At 56.4% G+C, this 19440-nt stretch overlaps 1 protein-coding gene across 1 annotated transcript in view; it reads right to left on the reverse strand.

Annotated features, from left to right (window-relative positions):
* Nucleotides 1–13723: 13723 nt before the first annotated feature.
* ABHD6 (abhydrolase domain containing 6) overlaps nt 13724–19440 on the reverse strand; it is a 9705-nt gene continuing 3988 nt past the window's right edge. The window contains exons 3-8 of the mRNA XM_009322296.1: nt 19106–19219; nt 18765–18897; nt 17297–17454; nt 16391–16445; nt 15792–15892; nt 13724–15016 (exon numbers count right to left, since the gene is read on the reverse strand). Coding sequence (XP_009320571.1) covers nt 14840–15016; nt 15792–15892; nt 16391–16445; nt 17297–17454; nt 18765–18897; nt 19106–19219 — 738 coding nt within the window. The 3' untranslated portion in view covers nt 13724–14839. The remainder of the gene's footprint in view (nt 15017–15791; nt 15893–16390; nt 16446–17296; nt 17455–18764; nt 18898–19105; nt 19220–19440) is intronic.

Here is a 19440-nt window from a genome sequence, read left to right on the forward strand (position 1 = left end):
ATGGTGAGATGGGTGAGGCGATGCTGCGGCTCAGCTGGCATGCCTGCACGGCTCTCCTGGAACCCTCCCCTTTGGGATCACACCAAAGAGAAACTGCCTTTGGTTTAGTCTCCTTGCACTAAACACGCTTGCTATGTGGTTATTTTAAGAAGCTGGCACGGACAGACGCACACGGGCTTTCTTTGGAGCACCAACCTGCACTAGCCACCCCAGGAGCCAGCCAGCTCTGTCATTAGCAGAGGTGTGGATTTCAGGGGTGTGGGTGGCTTTGTTTGCTTTGATTTTGCACATGCGCTTGTTTTCCTTGGTATTTGCTCCTGCAGCTCCAGCTGGGCACGTTACCCTGGGGCCCAGCTCAGCCAGCTACCCCTGCAGTTCTGGCCTCCCCAGCGCCACACTCCCCTTTGCTCCAATTTCAGATAATTTCAGGCTTTGCTGGCTAAAAATACTGACAAGCAATTAATCCCTCTCTGCGAGATGGGACTTTCCCCCCTCCACGGAGAGCAGGTGGGGAGGTGAAGCCAAACCATACCAAGTTAAAAAACCCCAAGCGGGTGAGGAGGTGAGAAGGTGGCTGGCAAGGCAGCGCGTTTCTGCTTGAAAAAACAGGGCTGAAGGTCATCCCTTCCCAGGGACATGCGTCCCCTGTTGCTCAAAACCCCAGCAGAGCCCTTCCACCAGCTGAACACCCATCCCTGCACAGCCAAGGCTCAGCTCCACCATTAATTTGGAAAACTTCGGAGGAAAACGATTCCCAGTGCTGCTGACATGGGGTTTCTGTGGCTCCTAGCGCCTGGTACCTTGGTGCCCCACCATCGCAGGTCATTTAGTGCTGCCGACAGCCAGCACTGTGGGCAGGACCATGTCTCAGGAGGGTGTGGATGAGAGCAGGGTGCTGTTATTAAGTGCCTCACCTTATGGGCAACTTTTTAATTGCATTTGGCTCCAGGAAAAGCTGCAGTGGGGCCAGAGCTGAGCAGGGCCGAGTCCAGTGCCCTCCCTAATGGGGAATATTCCTGTGGCTGCACGGGAGCAGCCCCAGCAAACCTGCTGGCTGGTCATCCATCCCCGTCCTGCTGCAGCAGAAACTGTGCATGTCCCACCCCCTCTGATGCCCTGTGGAGGGCTTCCTTCCATGTTTTGCAGCACCGGGGAGTCCCTTGTCATGGGGTTGACACTAGGGGTGTTTCCCCGGTCCCCCCTGGAGTGTATGGAAACCTGCTGGAACAGGTTGTCTTTGCAGGCAGGACAGCCCGTGCTGTTCCCACGGCAGCTACGGATTTCACACACATGCACCCACCCCTCCCTGCTGCCCAAACAAACACATCACTGCGCTCATAGAAGCAGCCGGTTTTCTTATCCGGCTCCCTACAGTCACACCTCCACACACAGCAAATGCTAGCGGCACGGTGATGCACCGGACGCCTTTCAGTAGCCACGCGGTGACGCCCAGCATCAATCGGAGGCAGCGATTGCTGCCGCCTCGCTCAGCAGCATGGGGAGCTGGAGCCACCTCTGCTTCAGATCGGCCGCCTGCTCTGCATCACACAGTGGCATTTCCCAGCTCGGGGCTTCCCCCAGCTGCCATTTCCCAGCTCGGGGCTTCCCCTGGCTGCCTGGGGCGGGGAGAGGAGCTGCAGCAGAAACACAGTTGACGGGGACATCCTGCAGCAGCAGCGCCTGCACCCTTCCCCACAGCACATCTGCTACCAGGCTGGGGGTGCCACCACCTTGAACCCTCCTGCAGCCTTTGCAAGGGGGTTGCCAGAGTGCGCCGACCTCCGAGTCACTGCTGCCAAGGGCAGCAACGCACATTTCCAGTGCCAGCGTCCATGCCGGGGACACCAACAGCCATTGGGGGTCTCACGAGAGGTGGGGTGATAGGAGGTGACACTTTACCTCACACACATGCATACAACCCTTGTACACAAACACAAGCAGATGCCCCCATGCAAGCACACCAGCCCTGCCCTGCCTGCCCAGGGCTGCGGGCTGGCCGTGGCTGCTGGCACAGGGCTCAGCATGGGGTGACGTTATGTTTTATTGCCCAATGCTGGAGTGCAGTGGGTGTGCCTCCCTGCCGCTGACCTGGACTTTACCCCACCGTCCCTGCCCTTCCCCAGCTCCTCCAGATTGAGCTGACCGGCATCCATGGCTCTATTTTAGCAAGAGAGACCGGTTGTTTCCCTGTCACAGGTTCATGTTTTTATTTAACTCCCTTTCAGCTTCCCAAATTAGCAAGGACAGGCTCCTGCTCTGTTTGCCTTGGAAGAAGATGTGTTGCCACAAATTATTTTTGATTCAAGTAAACAAAGCCTCTACCTCTCTTTTTTTTCCCCACTCCTCTTTGATGTTGGTGGCTAATTTCAGTGCTCGGAGAAGCAAGTGCAAGGGCGCTGGCCAGGGCCCAGCACAGGGCACCAGGGACGGTGTGGGCTCCCTGCCCTGCCCAGGCACCACTGCAAAGCCAGCGCAGCTCCAGCCCTGCTGCAAAGGGCTGCCTGTGCCCCCGAGCAGCAAAACAGTCCCAGGCTGGGGGCTCATCCCAACAGCAGCATCTAGAGCGCCAGTTTCCAAACCTGCTAGCAGGCAGCACAGCGGCTGGTGTGGTGCCAGGCTGCCCCAAGTCCCTCCTGCCCACTGCCACCTGTGCCTGCTGATGCCAGGACAAGGGCCAGACTCCCCGCCGGCACACTGCAGATCTCTGCATCATTTCCCCTACCCAGCGTGCCACCGCGAGGGTTTCCCAGTCCGGCGCAGCTGGGGAGAGCCACAGGCAGGGGGGCAGCTGCCACCACCAGTGGGCATCCTCCAGCCAGGCCAGAGGAACCTGCACTGGCACCGGTGTGAAATGTGCCAGCTTGACATTGCTCCCCGCTGATGGGGACGAGGACAAGTGGCCATGCTGTGAGGGGACAGCAGCCCATTCCCAGCACATACACGTGGTTGCAAAAGCAGGGATTTGTCCCAATTCGGCTGTTCCCAGTGGCTGAGCCAAGGGATTAACCAGTGCAGTAATTCTACCTTAACCTGCTGGGAGCAGCGCAGGTTCCCATTCCCACTTCCCAGCCGGTTGCTCACCCCTCTTCACTGACCCACCCGGCCCCACCGCTCTCCCCTTGGAGGAAGGGTTTCTTTTGCTGCCTCCATCCCAAAGCTTCCTCTGCATTTGCAGCTGGGAGAAAGCACACTTCCCTGGGGGGGGCCAGCACAGGGGAGCAGGCAAACCTGGGGTGCGGGTATTAAATCAGGGGGCACCGGCAGCCTGCCCTTGGCCATCGCAGGGCACCGCAGGGGCTGCAACAAGCCCTGGGTGGCATGGAATGGCATGCCAGCACAGGGTGAGACCGTGGGCAGTATGCAACCGAGTAGAACCCCTGCAGCGGCCCCTCGGGGCAGGGTCCTGCAGCCCTAACGGTGCCGGGGGATTTTCAGGTGATGAGTTGCGCAAGGCCCCACGTCAGCATGGGTAGTGTTTGTTCAGCGCTCGTCCCAGACTATTTTTGGGACCTGTTTTGCAACGGGACAGAACCTCCTCACCCGTAGGCATGCAGCTACTTTGGGGGCACAGCCCTTCCCAGCACGGCGAGCGCCTCGGCCCCGTGGTGGGAGCAAAGCAGCAACTTTGCAGCCTTTGCAGAGACGCCCCCTGCAGCAGGGCCAGCCTGCCCCGGGGGGACAGTGACCCCACCAAGCCCCCATCCCTTGCAACCCGCCCTCGCGGACAGCCCTTCTCCCAACATCGATCCACCTAGATACACACATGGCTATTTATAGCTGGGGCTTGGTGTTGATTTGGGTCAAGTGAAAGATAACAAGGTTATTTTTAGGTTTATCTCTCAGCCTGTGAAGGGAAATAGGCTTTTCTGGCTGAGGCAGGCTCTGCCCAACCTGTCAGGGCACGGCTGGGTGCCGGGACGAGTGACTCCCACAGTGGGGATGGAGGAGGGATAGCACCTCGGATGCACTGAGGGCACAGCGGATGCAGTAGGACAAGTCCCGATGCGCTGGTCCCCATCGTGCCACTCTGCCTGCCCAGCGGGTCTGCTCCTGCCACCTCTGTTGGGCGAGCAGTGGCACAGGGAGCCCACAGCTCCAGATTCATAGGTCTCAGAAAAAACGGAGCCCACCCTGGATGTGATCCCTGAGCCTCTCCATCCCTCATGGCAGGGTGGGCATCCACAGGGGCCCTGTTCCTCCCACCATGGCCGTGCCCTCACCGGGATGTGGCCCCAGCATCACGCATCCTTCTGCGGGAAGGACGTTTCAAACCAAGAGCTCCAGTTTGGCAACATCCAACTGCCAAAATGTTTGCTTTAATTATAAAGTCCGGAGCGCTTGTGTTTGCTGTGCTGAGCAACATCTAAAAATATGAAAAAATGCTAACTCGCCCCGTAATGAGACATTAGCAGAGGGAGCCACCACAGAAACCAAACCAACAGCACCGGGAGGCTTTTCCCATCGGGAAAGCTCACAGAGCCACCATGCGCTCCTCCAAAACGCTCCAATGAAACCATGGCTTTGGAGGGAGGGGAGACAGCTTCCTCATGGCTGTGTTTCCCCTTCACTTCAGCTCCCTGTGTGAACCCCAGGAACACGGGGGTCCCAGCGGGACAGGGTCTGGGAAAGGTGTGAGGATGCCCCAGGTTGGGCCAGGTGTGCCTGGACTCATCCCACAGGGGCCCAGTGCCTGTAATGCTGTAATATCTTATATTTTCTTTTAGATTCTATATTTCCTTTCTGATTATGCAGAGATGATGATGTGACTGGGTTTGGCCACATCTAAAACAATTTCAGCAACAGCTGCCTCGGGCGGGTGACTTGTTCTGTACAGTGAGCAGCGAGCTGTTGTGAATAAAGTTTAAAAAGGGAATTTCTGGGCAATTTTAACACTAAGCAGTGCCAGTCAGCCCAGCCTACGACAGCCAGATTGCTTTGTGAGTGCTCAGACAGACTTTAATGGCCAAAATTTGGCTGCACGGAAGATGGCACTGACAGGGCTGCAGCAGGGCAGGGGTCCAGCACTAGCTCTTGGGTGCCCTCAGCTCCGGCATGCCTGCAGCCACAGGCAGACTGGCACAGGATCCGTAATTACCTTAGGGCAGATTACTGAAGGGCATGGGGATCATTAAGGACAGGAGGTGGCGCAGAGCCTGGAAATGGGGAACCGTCTCCCGCTGGCGACAATCTGCAGGGGGAACAACTCCAGCTGTGGTAACGGTCTGGGAGAGTGACCTCCACCCCCCGATGATTAAATCTTAGACAAACCGCTCCTGATTTGTCCAAAGGAGCTATGAAAACCTTATTGCTCCTGGTATCTGGGAGGGGAACAGGGAGGTCCTTCTCCCACCACCCACCAACCTTCGTCCCTCCAGGCATTAAGGGCTGGGACACCAGCTGTGGCCCCGGCATGGGGAGAGGTGCAAGTATGACGGGAGCGAGCTTTGGCCATGACCACGCTGTGGAGGAGTGCCAGTGTCATATCCCATCTCCGCCAGTGTCACATTTCTTTCCCGCTGGCTGGGACACGAGGGTACGTCCCAGGAGAGCTCCTGGTTGTGGTTCAGCTTTTGATTCACAGCAGCTCTTATCAAGAAAGCTTTCTGTGCTCTTTATGATGGCGAAAAAGCAGCTGGGACTGTACAAAGGTTTCTGCTGCTTTTCCACTCCCTCCCAGCACCGCTGGCGAGAGACTGGCACTTCCCAGTGCCACCTTCCTCACGCTTGTCTTCCTAAGGACTTGCCCTCCCCAGCATGGGGTGATGCTCCCATCCCAGGGGCTGGCCGACGCTACTGCGGTGGCTTTGCCCCCTTTCCCAGGGATCCCTCGGTTTGCTGGAGCAATGTGAACGACTCTGAACCCACCCGCGCAGCCAACAACTTTCCAGGTTATAGGAGCTACCCACAAGCCCGGTGCTGAGACACATGTTTTTAAATACGCGGTCCTGCCTGTGCAGCTCAAGGGCAGGCAGGAGGGTGCTGCCTGGGCACGCCGCCTGCCAGCCCTCGGTGGCCTTTTGCATCACAGCCTCCCTCGCCAGCCTCCCTCAGTCAGCAGGGCGAGATGTCGGCCTCCCTCCACCCGTGCCTGGCATGGGATCACACCCGGGAAAGCTGGAGCCGACCCCAAGCTGCTCTTCTGGCAGGCACCTCGCTCGCTCAGTTAAAGGCAAACCCACCGAGAGCAGCGTTCAAGGGCTGCAGTGAAGTCAACTGGCAAGTGTTTGGTTTCTAGCATGCCCAGCGCGAGGGCACAGTCACCTAGGTCCTGGGGGCCATGGGGATGAGCTCAAATAACAGTCTGAAAAAGCAGAGGGATTTTTTCCAGGTGGCTGCTCTCTGCCTCATCTGACCCACTGCCTCCCACCCCAACCCTGGACACCTTTCATGAGCTGACTGCCTTTTGCTGGTGGAGCACTGGCGTGACAGGGGGGCTGGAGACAGTGGGAGGAGAGCGATCCTTCCCCACAGCGCCCACCCAAAAGCAAGAGGCCGAGGAGAGTGCCCACCCCATACCACAGACCCTGCTGCCAGACATGCATGGGCTGCTCTCAGCAGCTGGGGTTTATGCCACCAGCTCTGGGTGCCCAGCACATGGAGATGGGGAGAGGGCTGCCCTGCACCCCACTGCTGACACAGCACCCCACCCTGGGGACTGCACACGTGCCAACGGCACCACGAGCAGCAGCGCTTCATCCCGCAACAGTCAGGATGCCGGTGGCACTGGGCTCCCAGCAGTGTTAGTGTCTCTCCCATGTTTGTTTTTCTAAATGCTGCCCATGCCCCAACACCCCCTGAACCACGGGCGGAGTGTCAGCTGCACGCGTCATGGTCTGGCCTCCGCCCTGCGTGTTGTAACTTTTCCCTGTTTGTAACTTTTCCCTGCCTTCCCCCCCCATGCATCATGGGCAGCTTCGCCCCGGGAAGCTCGATGTACGGGGCAGCCAGCTCTCCTGCCCCCCACGCATGCCCGGGCACGCACTGCCTGCAGCTCCACTGCCCTGCACCCCCGTGCCTGCTCCGGGAACCGCGAGCAGAAATGCAGCAAGGTCAGGGGTACGCGCAGCCAAAATGCCTAAAATCAAGTAAATATGGGTCTTGCTAGGAGATGCTGGTTAGAGTACGCAGCTCTGCGCCTTACTCCTGGCCCCAGCTGCACCCGAGGATCAACCAGGAGAGGACCAGGCTGGAACTGGGGAGCAGGAAGGTGGCAAAGTGGCAGTTTTCAGAGCAGAGAGAAGCTCACATCTCAGCCCTGCCCAACCAGGAGCCCAAAACCCCATGGGCACAGCTCACCTGGGGCCCTGCACACCAGTGGGACGAGCTCAGCCATCCCTCGCCCCCAGCACAAGGTCTCGGGTGGGGGTGTTGGTACCCAAAGCCCAGGGCCCCCCGCGTGGGCAGGGGATGGATGAGCGGGCTTGTACCCCAGGCTGAACTATTGTATAAGGGCAGGAACACGTGCAGGCTGCCGGGTGAAACCGTAAATAACGTTTGTGCCAGAATCCCAGCTCCAGAGCCAGTGGGACCAGGGAGCCGTGCTCGGGGGAAGCTGGGGCTGTGTGGGTGAGGGCTTGCTGGTGGACATGGTGGGGTGGGCACAGGGAGCCCCTGGGCTGGGACACGGCGCTTCAGGGAAGGCTAGCCAAGCTTCATGCCCCCTCTCAACCTGTGCTATTTAAATCCCTCACTTGTGAAAGCAAGACCCGAAACAAGCAAATAAATATTATCTGGAAACACAAAAGCCCTGACAAATCTCCCAAAAATTCTCTATGTGGGCTGCGTGGTGGTTGCACAACAGGAAGAGGCTGTTGATCCCATTTGCTCTGTGCCGGCACCGTGCTAGCCTCCGCCCAGAGCCGCCTGCTCAGGCTTCACACATAGCTAAACCCAAAGTCAGGCAGTGGGACAGATAATGTTTCCAGGTAGCCCGTGGCCAGGTGTCTCCCACCAACTGAATCCAGGTTGGTAGCTCTCAGGCACTGCAGGAGGATTTGCAGAAGCCCTTCTGGCCATGGCGCTCTAGTTGCATGGCTGGGAAATGCTGGCAGGGGAGTGGGGGCTGAATAGAGATGCGGAGTGGAGAGGATGCTGCTGCATGGCTCTCCTGAGCTGTGTGGGATGGGACGCCTGACATCACTTCTCCAGGGGTATAGGAGGCTTGATTCTGCATGCATCGCTCCTATCTGCTCCAGCCCCCCCAGGGAACATAGTGCATGCACCAACACTTCTCCTGGCAGTGGTACAACCTCCAGTTTTCTCCTTTTGCATCCCTCACATCATCCCCCCCCCGAGCCAGAGCTCAGAAACAGTCTTCATCAGCTGGTGACAGCATCCCCAGGAGCATGGAAGGGTTTGCTTTCAGTCCTAGAAGGCCAAATCAAGGCTCTTGCAAAAAAAGTTAATGATTTAACCCCTTTCAGGGGTGACTTGCCCTTAAACTTCAAAGTCTGGACATCTTCTAGAAGGAGAGAATTTGCCCCCGAGAGCACCCAACTCCAAACACAAGACAAGGCTTTGCCCATGGGTGCGTGACATACAGGTTGGGGACACAAAGTGCACCCAGCTCCCGGGGAGAGGGCAGCCGGACCGTGCCCGGGCGCCAGCCTAAAGCAAGGAGCAGGATCCCAAGTGGGATGCTGGGCTGTGCTGGGTGCAGGCTGGAGTGGGGGGGTGCAGCATCAGGGCTCCCCTCTGCTCCCCCCAGGGTGCTGCAGCATCTCCCGATGCTGGTCACTTGCTGCCACCTGGTGCCACCTCGCCAGAAGTGCTGCGGACCTGGGGTGTTGAAAGTGGGGATGCCACGGATGTCGAAGACGGGGACCCCACGAGTGCTTGCGCCCGTGGGGTCCCCGTCTTCGACATCTGTGGCCCCAAGCAGCCCCGCTTGTCCTCCAAAGGCCAACCTTCACCTAGTTCTCCAAACAGGCCAGTGACCTCTTTCCTGCCTACAGGGTCAAAGCCAGGACTCCAAATATTTCCTAACCTCCCGGCCACCACCAAGGGTTATTTCCCCTAAGGTGGGTGGCTGTTCCAGGCATCAGACCTGGAGGTGGCCCCCATGGTGTCCCAGAACAGCTTGGGAAAGGGGATGCAAAGCACCTAGAAACCAGCACGAGAATTATTCGTGTTACTCCAAATCAATTTTCTTTTGCAATAGGGTAACAGGCCCCTGGGGCAAAGAGAGCAGTAGGGACTGTATTTCTTTAGCTGTTTTTTTGGCAAGTGAAATGGTGTCATTTCCAATGAAAGAATAAGGAAATTTGAGATTAACCCGGCCTGCAAGGTGGCTGGAAAACATGTGGCAAAATTATTCTCCCTCATTACCGGTGGTTCCCTGTGGCAGTGGAAGGAGATACACAGTTTTCCACAGCTCCATCAGTAGCTCACTAATTGAGCTGGAGGATGGGGACAAGGTGCTTGATGAATGCACAGCTGAGACCACCCCAGGGGGATGCACTAGAGAGCTGCGGTAGGATACAGATGAATTTGGCAAATAGACAAAAAAACGAGAGGGTGTAATTCTGGACAGACCAATGCAGGATTCTGCTCTGCGGTATGAATAATCAGTTGTGCAAAGGCAGGCTAGAGAGCAAGATTGCAGGAAAGGGTGAATCATAGCCTCAGCAACATCATTCGGGGGGGGTGGGATGGGGTGGTTATTGTTACTATTTATTTATTTTAAAACCAAGCTGACTGGGATGTTTGCTCTTAACATATTCGTGAAGCAAGACACCCAGTGTTTGAAGCCAGCAAAGCCTGAGCCTGGAGTTTGTGCCCAGCTGCCTGCATTACCCCTCCAGGTACAGGAGGAGCAACTGGCAGAGCCTGCAGGATTTTGTTCTGGACACAGCAAGTCTGTGAACATGCAAGAGGGTGCTGCAGGGAGTTAGGAACACACTCCCAGCATCCAATGGAAATAGGAGAAGTAATAAGCTTAAATTTCAGCAGAGATTCAGGCTACTCATTAGGATGCTCTGTGAGCCTAGCAGCTCCCAGGGAGCTGTGGTGGGGTGTCCAAGACCAGTGTGGTCACTCTGGGCTGACGCAGCAGTCGATCTAGGGATGGCCTGGATGATCTCTCAAGGTTTCCCCCAGCCCTACATTACCACAATCCCATGAAATGGCTGTGGAGCAGCACAGGCTGCCCCTTCAGGGCACAGGCACAGACTCTGACCTGGTACCTGAGCTCTCCTGTGCTTCCCCAACGCTTGGGTGGCAAAGACAGTGGCCAAGGCAGACCTGCATGAAGTCTCCCCTGCAGCTGCATTTGCCTGTGCCTTGCAAGGACTTTCTGTTATCCACCCAAGGAATGCAGGTTGCCTACACCGAGGCAGTCCAGAGCCCAGCCCAAGCCCTGCAGACCCAGGGGAGAAGCTCAAATCCCTGTGCCCTTACCGGAAACCTGCCACCTCACCCAATGCTCCCGTCCAGCTTTTCCCAGAATGCAAGAAAAAACAAATACAATAGATAGATCAGCACAGCAAGGCTGTGCGTGGGTCCTGCCTTCCAGAGTGAAATAGGAGTTTCTGGGGAAGAGTGGGGTTCAGAAAGCAGCGTGATGTCACCATCTCTGCTGGGCACCCATCTTCAGGCAGCAGCCAAAGCCCTTGTCAGAGCACCCTGTTCACAGCTGTTTGCTGGGCATTAAAAAAAAAAAAAAAAAAGGCACTGACCCTGTTGAGATGACTGACGACAAAGTTTTTCTTGTAAGAATAGGAAAATCAAGGCTCGCTCTGTGTTGCGTGCTGCAGGCAGGAGGCAGCAGGCAGCGCTGTTGGGCAGGGAATGGCAGGGAGAAGCCATCGAGTACTAGTGGCCCAGCAAGTATTCAATGAATAATCCCAAACGACCCCCAAGAAGCTGGTGTTTGAAAAAGGGCTGCCCAGAAGGAAAAACAACCAAAACCCTCCACTAGATCCTATATGTTCTCCTTGCATTCGCCATAAGTCTCAGCTGGAGGGTCCAGGCAGGGGACCCTTGCCACATCACAGGGCAGCTACAGGCGTAATGGGGAACGCGTGCCTCTGCTGTGCCCTGGCGTGCAGGGACACGGGTGGGGAGGCTGCGGTGCCCCCTCCCACAGTGGGTGAGAGGGGCCGTGCCCAGGGTGCTCCCACCCAGGCTTCCATGGGAAAAAGACGGTTTGTGTCCAAGAGGCTTGTGAAACACATTGAGTCAGGGGAAGGTTCGGCTGGGTGATGGGCTGCTGGGGTGGGGGACACCCACACCCAAACCACAGTGCCAGACACCCTGAGCATTGCTCCGCCTGTCAGAGGATGCTCTGTGCAGAGCTGCACTGGTGAAACTCTCTCGCAAGGCAGCAGATGATGTTATTCTCCTTTGCTGGAGAAAAGGGAGAAAGATGCTTCCCTACTGCAGACAAACATCTGGCTGCAGCTGTGCAGAGCAGGACCCAGCCCAGGTTTCCCTGGCTGCCCATGTTTCAGGGGCACCGCATTTTCCCCTTCAGCAGCAGCTGGGCACCTACCAAGTGCCTGGGAGCAGCTGCCACCAGCTCTGTCCCTCGTGCTCCCACCGACACCCTGGGAGCGGGGCAACAGGCACCACCATGGACCTGGATGCTGAGCAGCAAAACAGCTTGCTCATTAGGTTTATTAGCGAGCCGGTCCTGCTGTGTTTTGCAACCTCTTTTCAGGATACAGCGAATCAGCCTTTGCAAGACCCATAACAGCCAAGGGCTGATTCCTCTTACTTAGCTTTTATACCAGCCTCTGCTGCCGTGTGCCTTGCTGCCCAGCCCAGCCCCAGCCCAGACCTGGTTTATTCACATAATTACAAGGAAAGCAACACTTAAACACTGGGCAACAAACCAAAAGGCAAACTCCCTCCCGCCACACCAGGATGCTCAGGCTATGTGCAGGTTCCCAGTGCCCAGGCTCTCTGTGACTGGGATCCACTGGTTTCCCTGTGGTTCCCCCAGCCCTGCCCACAGGACAGACAAACCCGCTGGGAGTAGCAGGAGCCTCTGCCCCTTCCCGAGCCCCACGCGCAGCCCAGGGACGCAGCCTTACCTGGGGGGTGGCTGGGGCTCACAGGGGGGGTCAGTGCCAAGGGGGCAGCAGCTGAAAACACGAGAGCAGCCCTTGCCCTGCAGCCAGGGCCACAGGGCCATGGTGTGGGGCTTTTCTGGCTCCCAGATGGAAATGAGGGTTAGTGGGAATAGCGACCAGTGTTATTGGGTGTGCTTTCAGGTGTGTTTCCAGGTGCAGGCAGCTTCCCTCACTGCCTCTCCTCAGTGGGCTCAGCTGCTGCTACGGGGCCGGCTTCTGCACGGGCACAGCCGGAGCATGCAGGAGAGAGCGGCAGCCGCCATCGACCATGCAGCTGGGGCGAGCAGGGCCAACAGCCAGACACCCCCTCCCAAATACACCCGGGATTTTTGTTACCGAACAGCCTGCAGCCTTATGAGAGGCTGCAACGCGTGATGCAGACACCCTGAGCCATCCCAGCCCCTGCCCAGAAGTGAGAGGCCCCCTGCGCTGCAGTAATTATTAGGTTTCCCAGAGCCATCCTCACCTCGACCTTTGCATTACAGTGCAGCCAGGGTGCCGCAGCAGGGCCCGGGCAGGGGGACAAGGTGCCAGGAGGATGCTCCCCAGCCTTCCCTGCAGCTCTTCTGTCACACAAAGCAGCCTCCTGGGGAAAGCAGAAATGCAAATACTTTTGCCTGGATATTGATGTAATGCTATTCCCAGCACACTATGAATTCAGTAAGACTTGCAATTACAGCTGAAATTGGTATTTAACACGCTTTCAAGAGTTTAAAGAGGAATCTTTGTGCTTAAAACCTAACTCCCCTGCCCCTTGAGGTTTTATTTTGCTTCTTGAGTGTTTAGGGCCACCTCCTCTTAATAAAAAAAGCAAAACTCCCGTTGTCTTTGAAGAGATGAGACACGAGCCTTCCCGGTCTTCACCATCTTTCTTGACGCTATTAAGTAGTCCTCGAGGCAAAACCTGCATCTCCCAGAAATGCGGGGAGGAAAGAAGCAGCAGAGCAAGTCCCCTGTGCTGTGCACCATCCTACACCACAGCCCCTTCCATCCCCAAAGGAAAAATTAATCATTGCATGGCAGACACCTTAAATCACTAGATTTTAATAGCCATATAAACCCTTTGCATACAGCAATCTGTGGCATACGAGAAACCATATAGATACCCAACAACTTCTTCTGGCTTTTACCACATAAAACTATCAGCAATTTATTTTTTTAGTCAACTCCTGTAGTAGAAACAATAACCAAGCCATTAACAGCAAATTTCTAATTTTCTAAAAGAACAATGTTTCTTCTCTCAAAAAGAGCAGAGAAGCTGATGGGGAGTTTCAGATATATGTACAGATTGGGATACCTCAGAAAGACAGCAAGAAGATGGCTGTCAGCCCCGCAAGCGCGCGTACCTGGTCTGCAGGAGGGCTCTAGCAGCACCCAGTGTCAACCCCCGAGGAGGGCTGGGGGTGACTGAGGGGTGACGGCCGCCTGCTGCTTTGCCTTCGAGAGGACCACACACCGCCTTGCCCTCCAGCAGCCATTTGTCCTGCTGAGACCAGGACCAGCCCTCTCGCCCTGGGACACGTGGCGAGGGACTGCACCCAGGGAGGTGCAGGATCTGCCCCCATACATCACCTTGCAGGCTGCAAAGCGTAGCTTGTCTGCATTGCCTGCTTCTATCTATAATTTCACTCAGTCAGGAGCTATAAACCATCAAGAGGACGCACAAGCACACCGTATGTTTCCACGCCACCACTCAGCGCCTCGCAGGCGAGCTGTCCCCCTCCTCGACGCCCAGCGAGCTCAGGAGCCCGCACCCCCGCGCTATTCGCATACACAGCCCACTCCCACCCCTCACGCCTGGTTTCGGTGACATTGGCATTCATAGAATTCATGGAATTCATTAAGAAAATTGTTATTTACATCAATGAGTTCAGCAGCACGACGTGATAGAAGAGCTGAGACAAGAGTTTGCCCGAGTTTGCTGACTCGCACCCTGCCCACGGGCTTATTGCTGACTCCGGCTCAGGGACTGAATCACTCCGGGAGTTTTCCATCCCTCCAGTTCGCACAACGGTGGCAAAGCTGCTGTCTGCACCCCGAGTTTTCACTTGCTATGTTCACTCTCAGGGGGAAACATCCCCTGGGCGAGGCGGGCTGTGCACAGGCGCTGTACCCTGGGCAATGTTAAGGCATTACATATACGCAGGAGCTGTTCGGGGATTTAAAAAAACCCACTCAAAGTGTAAACATTTTTGCACATACAGTCATTGGACTTCCACGCATGAAGTTTTCTGTTGTTTTCTGCATAAGTCACGAGTTAAGGAGCTACACAAAGAGCACTCGAGCAGACGCCTGGAGCACTGGGGTTCTCTTACAGCACGGCAGCATGCAACGTGACAGACTCTAAGTAGTAGAAATATTGTAAGTCTCAGTCCAGGACGCTTCCTCCTTCCTACGTTTCTTATATAGTTTAGGTAAATGTCATTAACAACTACGTGCCGGTAACTCGGGTAAGATGGGCGGCTGCGTGAGAGCTTCAGCACACTGCTTGGCTAGCGCTTGGTGATTTCAGCTCGTTCCTACTTTACCTCTAAGTAGAAAAGGGAGAGATTCTGCTTCCGTTCCTGTATCTATGGAGGTTGCTCAATGACCCCTAGGTCGCTTTGCCAGTGGTGCTATAGGTTTAGGTATCAGTCATTCTGCCTTCCTCAGGGACTTTGGCACATTCACCCCGCCGATTCATACAAGATCCCTGAGAACTTATCAAAGCTGCAGTACTTTACAATTTAAAAGACCTGGCGTGGGCACTCGGCTCGCCGCCACGCTCACGCCTGCTTCTTGTTGTTGTCCATGCTGTGCAGCAGTGCCAGGAACTCCAGGATGAGGTTGGCTGTCTTGCGGGGCCGCTCCACCACCACCGAGTGCCCGCAGTTCTCCAGGATGTACATGTGGCAGTCCGGGATAGCGCTCGCTAGAACACTGGCTCCAGAAACATCCAGGACCTGGGTGGCAGGGGAAAAAATAGTCACTCCCACGGGCAGAGCTAGGTTTTGCTGGCCACCGTAGAAACCCCACTGGAGCTGCCTTTGCAAGTCCAAGTGAGATGCTGAGCAGGGATGCGGACATGGTCCTTGTGATGACAGCCCCGTCCCGCGGTACCCACGTCTGGGGACAGGGCAGGGAGGCTGCACGGTGCCAGTCTCAGTATGCTGCAGGGAACTCTCTTAGATGCTTTCTGGCTGCCAGCTCAGTGCAAAGGGGTCATTGCAAGCAAACGCTTGCACCTTTGCATTTGCACAGCTCTTCTCATGCCTGCAGCTTGCCTCCTTCCTCCCGCCACCCCCGCTCCTCCCTCCATAACCATCCCTACACAGAAACATGGAACAAGAGATGGAAGCCCCATGCCTCCGCCTCGCCGCCTGCCCACAGACAGCATATTTCTCCCCAGTTGCCAGGACAACTCTCTTTGCTGGCACTTTATTCGTCTTCCCAGCCCACGCCTGCCATGGCGCTGGCACCTGCCCCCCCCAACCCCCTTGCCCTCCCCAGCCCAGCTCTGCCCTCTCTTCTCTCTGGCCCTGCGCTGGCTGGCAGCTTTCCACCCATCACGCCACCAAGCCCCCGTGTCCAAACCCGCCGGGGATGGGGACACACGTGTGCCAGCTCGCTGCAGAGCAGTGCACAGCTTGGCAGCACAGCCCGTGCCGTGCTCCTGCGGGTGGACACAGGCAGAGATGGAGGCACGGTCCCACGGGGGAGGTGGAGGGGGCCGTGTACCTGGTCCTGCTTTCCCCAGATGACTTGCGTTGGTGCTTTGATCTTGCTCATGTTCTCATGGAGAGAGTGCCTGGACTTTTCATCTGCGATTTCTAAAAACACTAGTAGGGGCAAGAAGAGAGTCAGTCCTATGCAAGAAGGATGCTTTGCCTTCCCTTCTCGCAGGGGCCCCTGCGGGCCAGCCCTGCCAGCATCCCCTCAGTGGGAAACCCCAGGCAGGAGTGACAGGGAGAGACCCGATGGGCTGTCCTTGCACTGCCACCAAGCCCCGCTACAGAGAGATCCTCCTCCAAGCCCATCTCCTCATAGGTATTACTATAACTTAATATTAATAAACATACTAATTAACCCAGCTGGGAGGGTGAGGGCGAAGCAGCAACTCCACCGCCCGCAGGGGTGGCAGTGGGTTGCTACCAGCGACCAAGATGCATCCCCAAATCTCTTAATCACATTGCCCCCTCCCACCCTCAAGCAAGGCAGCAGGGGGGTGCTGGGGTCAGGCGGCGTGCAGGGGACATGGGGGCTGAGGACAGCCTGTCCCCATGCCCCAGTGGTCTGGCTGGAAAGCCTGGCTAGAGGGGCTGCTGCCGCACACTTACGTTTCCGGTAAAAATCATTGTGTGGGATGCGAACGTCAACAAGGCCCTGGAGGATCTGCAGGGAGAGCAGAGGAGAGCTGCTGGGGAGGGGGATCCACGCTCCACACAGGGCTGAGCGTGCCCGAGAGCACCCCGTGTGTGGCAGGGGGCCGGGAGCACGCCCCCACCACCCCAACATGCCCTGCGCAGCCTGGCCCCGGCGCGAGCTCCTTCCTAAGCACATCTGGCTGTTGCAACCGTGCTTAAGTAACATGTATTTCAGCAACAAGTGGTTTTGTCTTTTATGATGCAAACCCGAATTTCTCCCCCAGGCCAGCTATCCACAGCCTGCTGCCACCTCAGCCATGACTGTGCTTTTCTTCTTTCTTTTATTCTTTTGCCACCAAAAAAAAAGGTCTTGGCGTTACCTTACATTTTTTTCTTACTCTACAATCTACTCATCTCAGACTTCCTAAGGAAAACCAGCTTAATGGCGAGCCCCTTGCCAAGTTCCTCTCGCCTGACAATGAGGTGATTAACATTTCCATCGCTTTTGCTTAAATAGCAACAAACAATCCCCCTCCAGGCCAGACAACAGCCGCCTTAGTTTTTTAATGCTTCCTGCCAGTCATATTTACTAAAAAACCGTTCGATACGCCAGCCTGCTGCCAAAGACCTCATGGGAGGAGGAATTTCAGCGGGCGCTGCCGGAGGGAGCTGGGAAAAGTGGGTTTGAAGGGAAAGTGCTGGAAAGGTGCTGGGAGCAGGGCCGGGGGTGTCCCGGCTGGGTGATGGGGGGATGGCAGCACTGGCTCCGCTCCCGGCATCGCCTCGGCTGCCGCCACGCAGGCTTGGGGAGAAGCAAACCTGCCCCCCCACCCCTGTGCCTCCCTTTCCTGGGTGCCACAGCCAGCCCAGGCTCCTCACCTGCTGCGGCACCTTGAAGCGAACGTAGGAGCAAAGCTTCAGCATATCCGCCATCTCCTCGGGAGTCGAGGGAATTAAAGGGATCCTGTCGATGCGTTCAGACTCTTGCAGCTCCCGGAGCTGCTTAATGAACTTGCTGTCAGTGGTACTCGGCAGGCCTGGGTCAAACGAGAAGGGGGGCACAAGCTAAAATCTGGATGAGACCTCAACAGGCCTAGCGACAGAGCATTGCTGTATTGACCTCCATCATCCCTGCCTCTGGCCTGCTGCTTGTTCAATCATTTAAAAAAAAAAAAAAAAGCACAGGGGGAAAATAAAGTCTGTACATACAGCAACCTTAATATGTACCCAGAGGTACCCCAGCCTCCTCCTGTTCCAGGGCTTGACACCACTGAGCCTCGTGGGCTGATGCAACACAAGGTATATTCCCTGTAGACAGGCATGAATTCTTCGGCAAAAGCTATAGTGTTTATTTTTATGTGGACAGCGGATGCAAATACTAGTGCCCATGCCCAGCCTGCCACAGAAGAGGGTTGAAGATTTCAGAAGCTCCATGCACATGCACCACTGCAGGGCAAAATCCCCCAGCAGCTTAACCCCAAACCTCTCTGCAGCCCCCACACAGAGGTTTCACATCCAGAAACACCCGGACAGTCAGCTGACACCTCTCCCAGAGAGGAGGGGGAATTTTGCCACCCCCAGAACCTGGTAGCTAGGTAACATTCGCTTTGCTTCATTACTTATTTCTTATCTGGGAGCCAATTTCCTTGCGTGGGAGGGGGAAGGAGCTGCTATAACAACCGGGATGCAGCAAAGCCCTCCCCAGCAGAGAAGCTCCCTGCCAAACCCCCGTGCCTCCTGCTGCATGTCATACCCAGGCTCCACAGAGCCCCCCAGCCAAGGGGACGATGGAGATGGAGGGGTGCTGCGTGGGCACAGGGACACCCTGTTGACCTGCGCCCGTCCCCAAAGCGCTCTTCCTGCTTGGAGCACCCAAACAGGGGAGCACCCAAACAGGGGAGCACCTAAACGTGGGAGGACGGAGCTCTCCAGCTCCCGAAGCCCCAGCCCTCCAGCACACTGGGGGTCTCAAGCAGCCAGGCTGGGGAGGCTTTTCCCATTGCTGCCTGGATTGCCCCTCCAGAACCAAGAGGCTACAGATGTGCCACGTAAAACAGCTGCCACCCCGAGGGGAAACACATTTTCTTCCAGAGCAGGACTTGTCCCATTTGCCCTAGTCCCAGCTTTAACCACAGCATAGCGTGGCAAACTCCAAAGCCCTGGAGAAGAGCAGTCAGGACAAGGCTGTGATTTCCTCCCATGCCCTGCCAGAGATTTTCAGACTGTACATACAAATTATTTCAAAATGCTTTGCACTAAAAGTCTATTTTGCTCCCAGCGCTGCTCTGGGCTTTTGCACCGGCTCCTGCTTGCCCTCTCCCCATCTCGTGTCCCCTGCAGTGCCCACCTGCAGGACAGATGAGGGTCAGGCTGCAAATGTCTTCTGGGTACTGGGCAGCATAGACGCCGGCAACGTTTCCCCCCATGGAAGTGCCAACCAGATGAAACGGCTTTCTGTTCAGCTTGATGCACTCCACGAACTGGCAGGGGAGCAGAAGGAGCATTGTTAGGGGAGAGGAAGCAACCGCATGGGGTCATTAGAGAAATTCAGCAGAAAAGCTTGAGGTTGGTGGCTCTGGCTGCCTGGGAAGGGAGGGAGCGGGGCCGCATGAGGCAGGGCCCATGGGGCTTAGCATCCCTCATGTCCCTGCATCCCTCTGCAGAGGCGATGCAATGCTGGGGCATTACCTGGTGTATTCTCTTAGCTTGCCCACTAATGGAGTAATCATCCAAGGCTGAGCGGGTCGTGCCCTCGTGCCCGGGCATGTCAACACACACCAAGTGCAGGTTCTTCGGCAGGAACTGCAGAAACAAACCAGGGGCGGTTATGGCGCAGGGGAACTGCTGCAAAGCCCAGGGATGGAAACTGGTGACCACAGGTGGGAGCAGGGGGGTCGTTCTCCTCCCAGCAGCCCTTGGTTACTCGTGAACCAGAATAAGTCAGCTCATGTACCAAGGATGTCATGATGAGAAACCATGGCCAAGACTCGCTTCTCATGGAGGAGGCAGGTACGTACCGCTCT

This window comes from Pygoscelis adeliae, unplaced genomic scaffold (genome assembly GCF_000699105.1).
Source record: "Pygoscelis adeliae isolate BGI_AS28 unplaced genomic scaffold, ASM69910v1 Scaffold404, whole genome shotgun sequence".
Classification (NCBI taxonomy): domain Eukaryota; kingdom Metazoa; phylum Chordata; class Aves; order Sphenisciformes; family Spheniscidae; genus Pygoscelis; species Pygoscelis adeliae.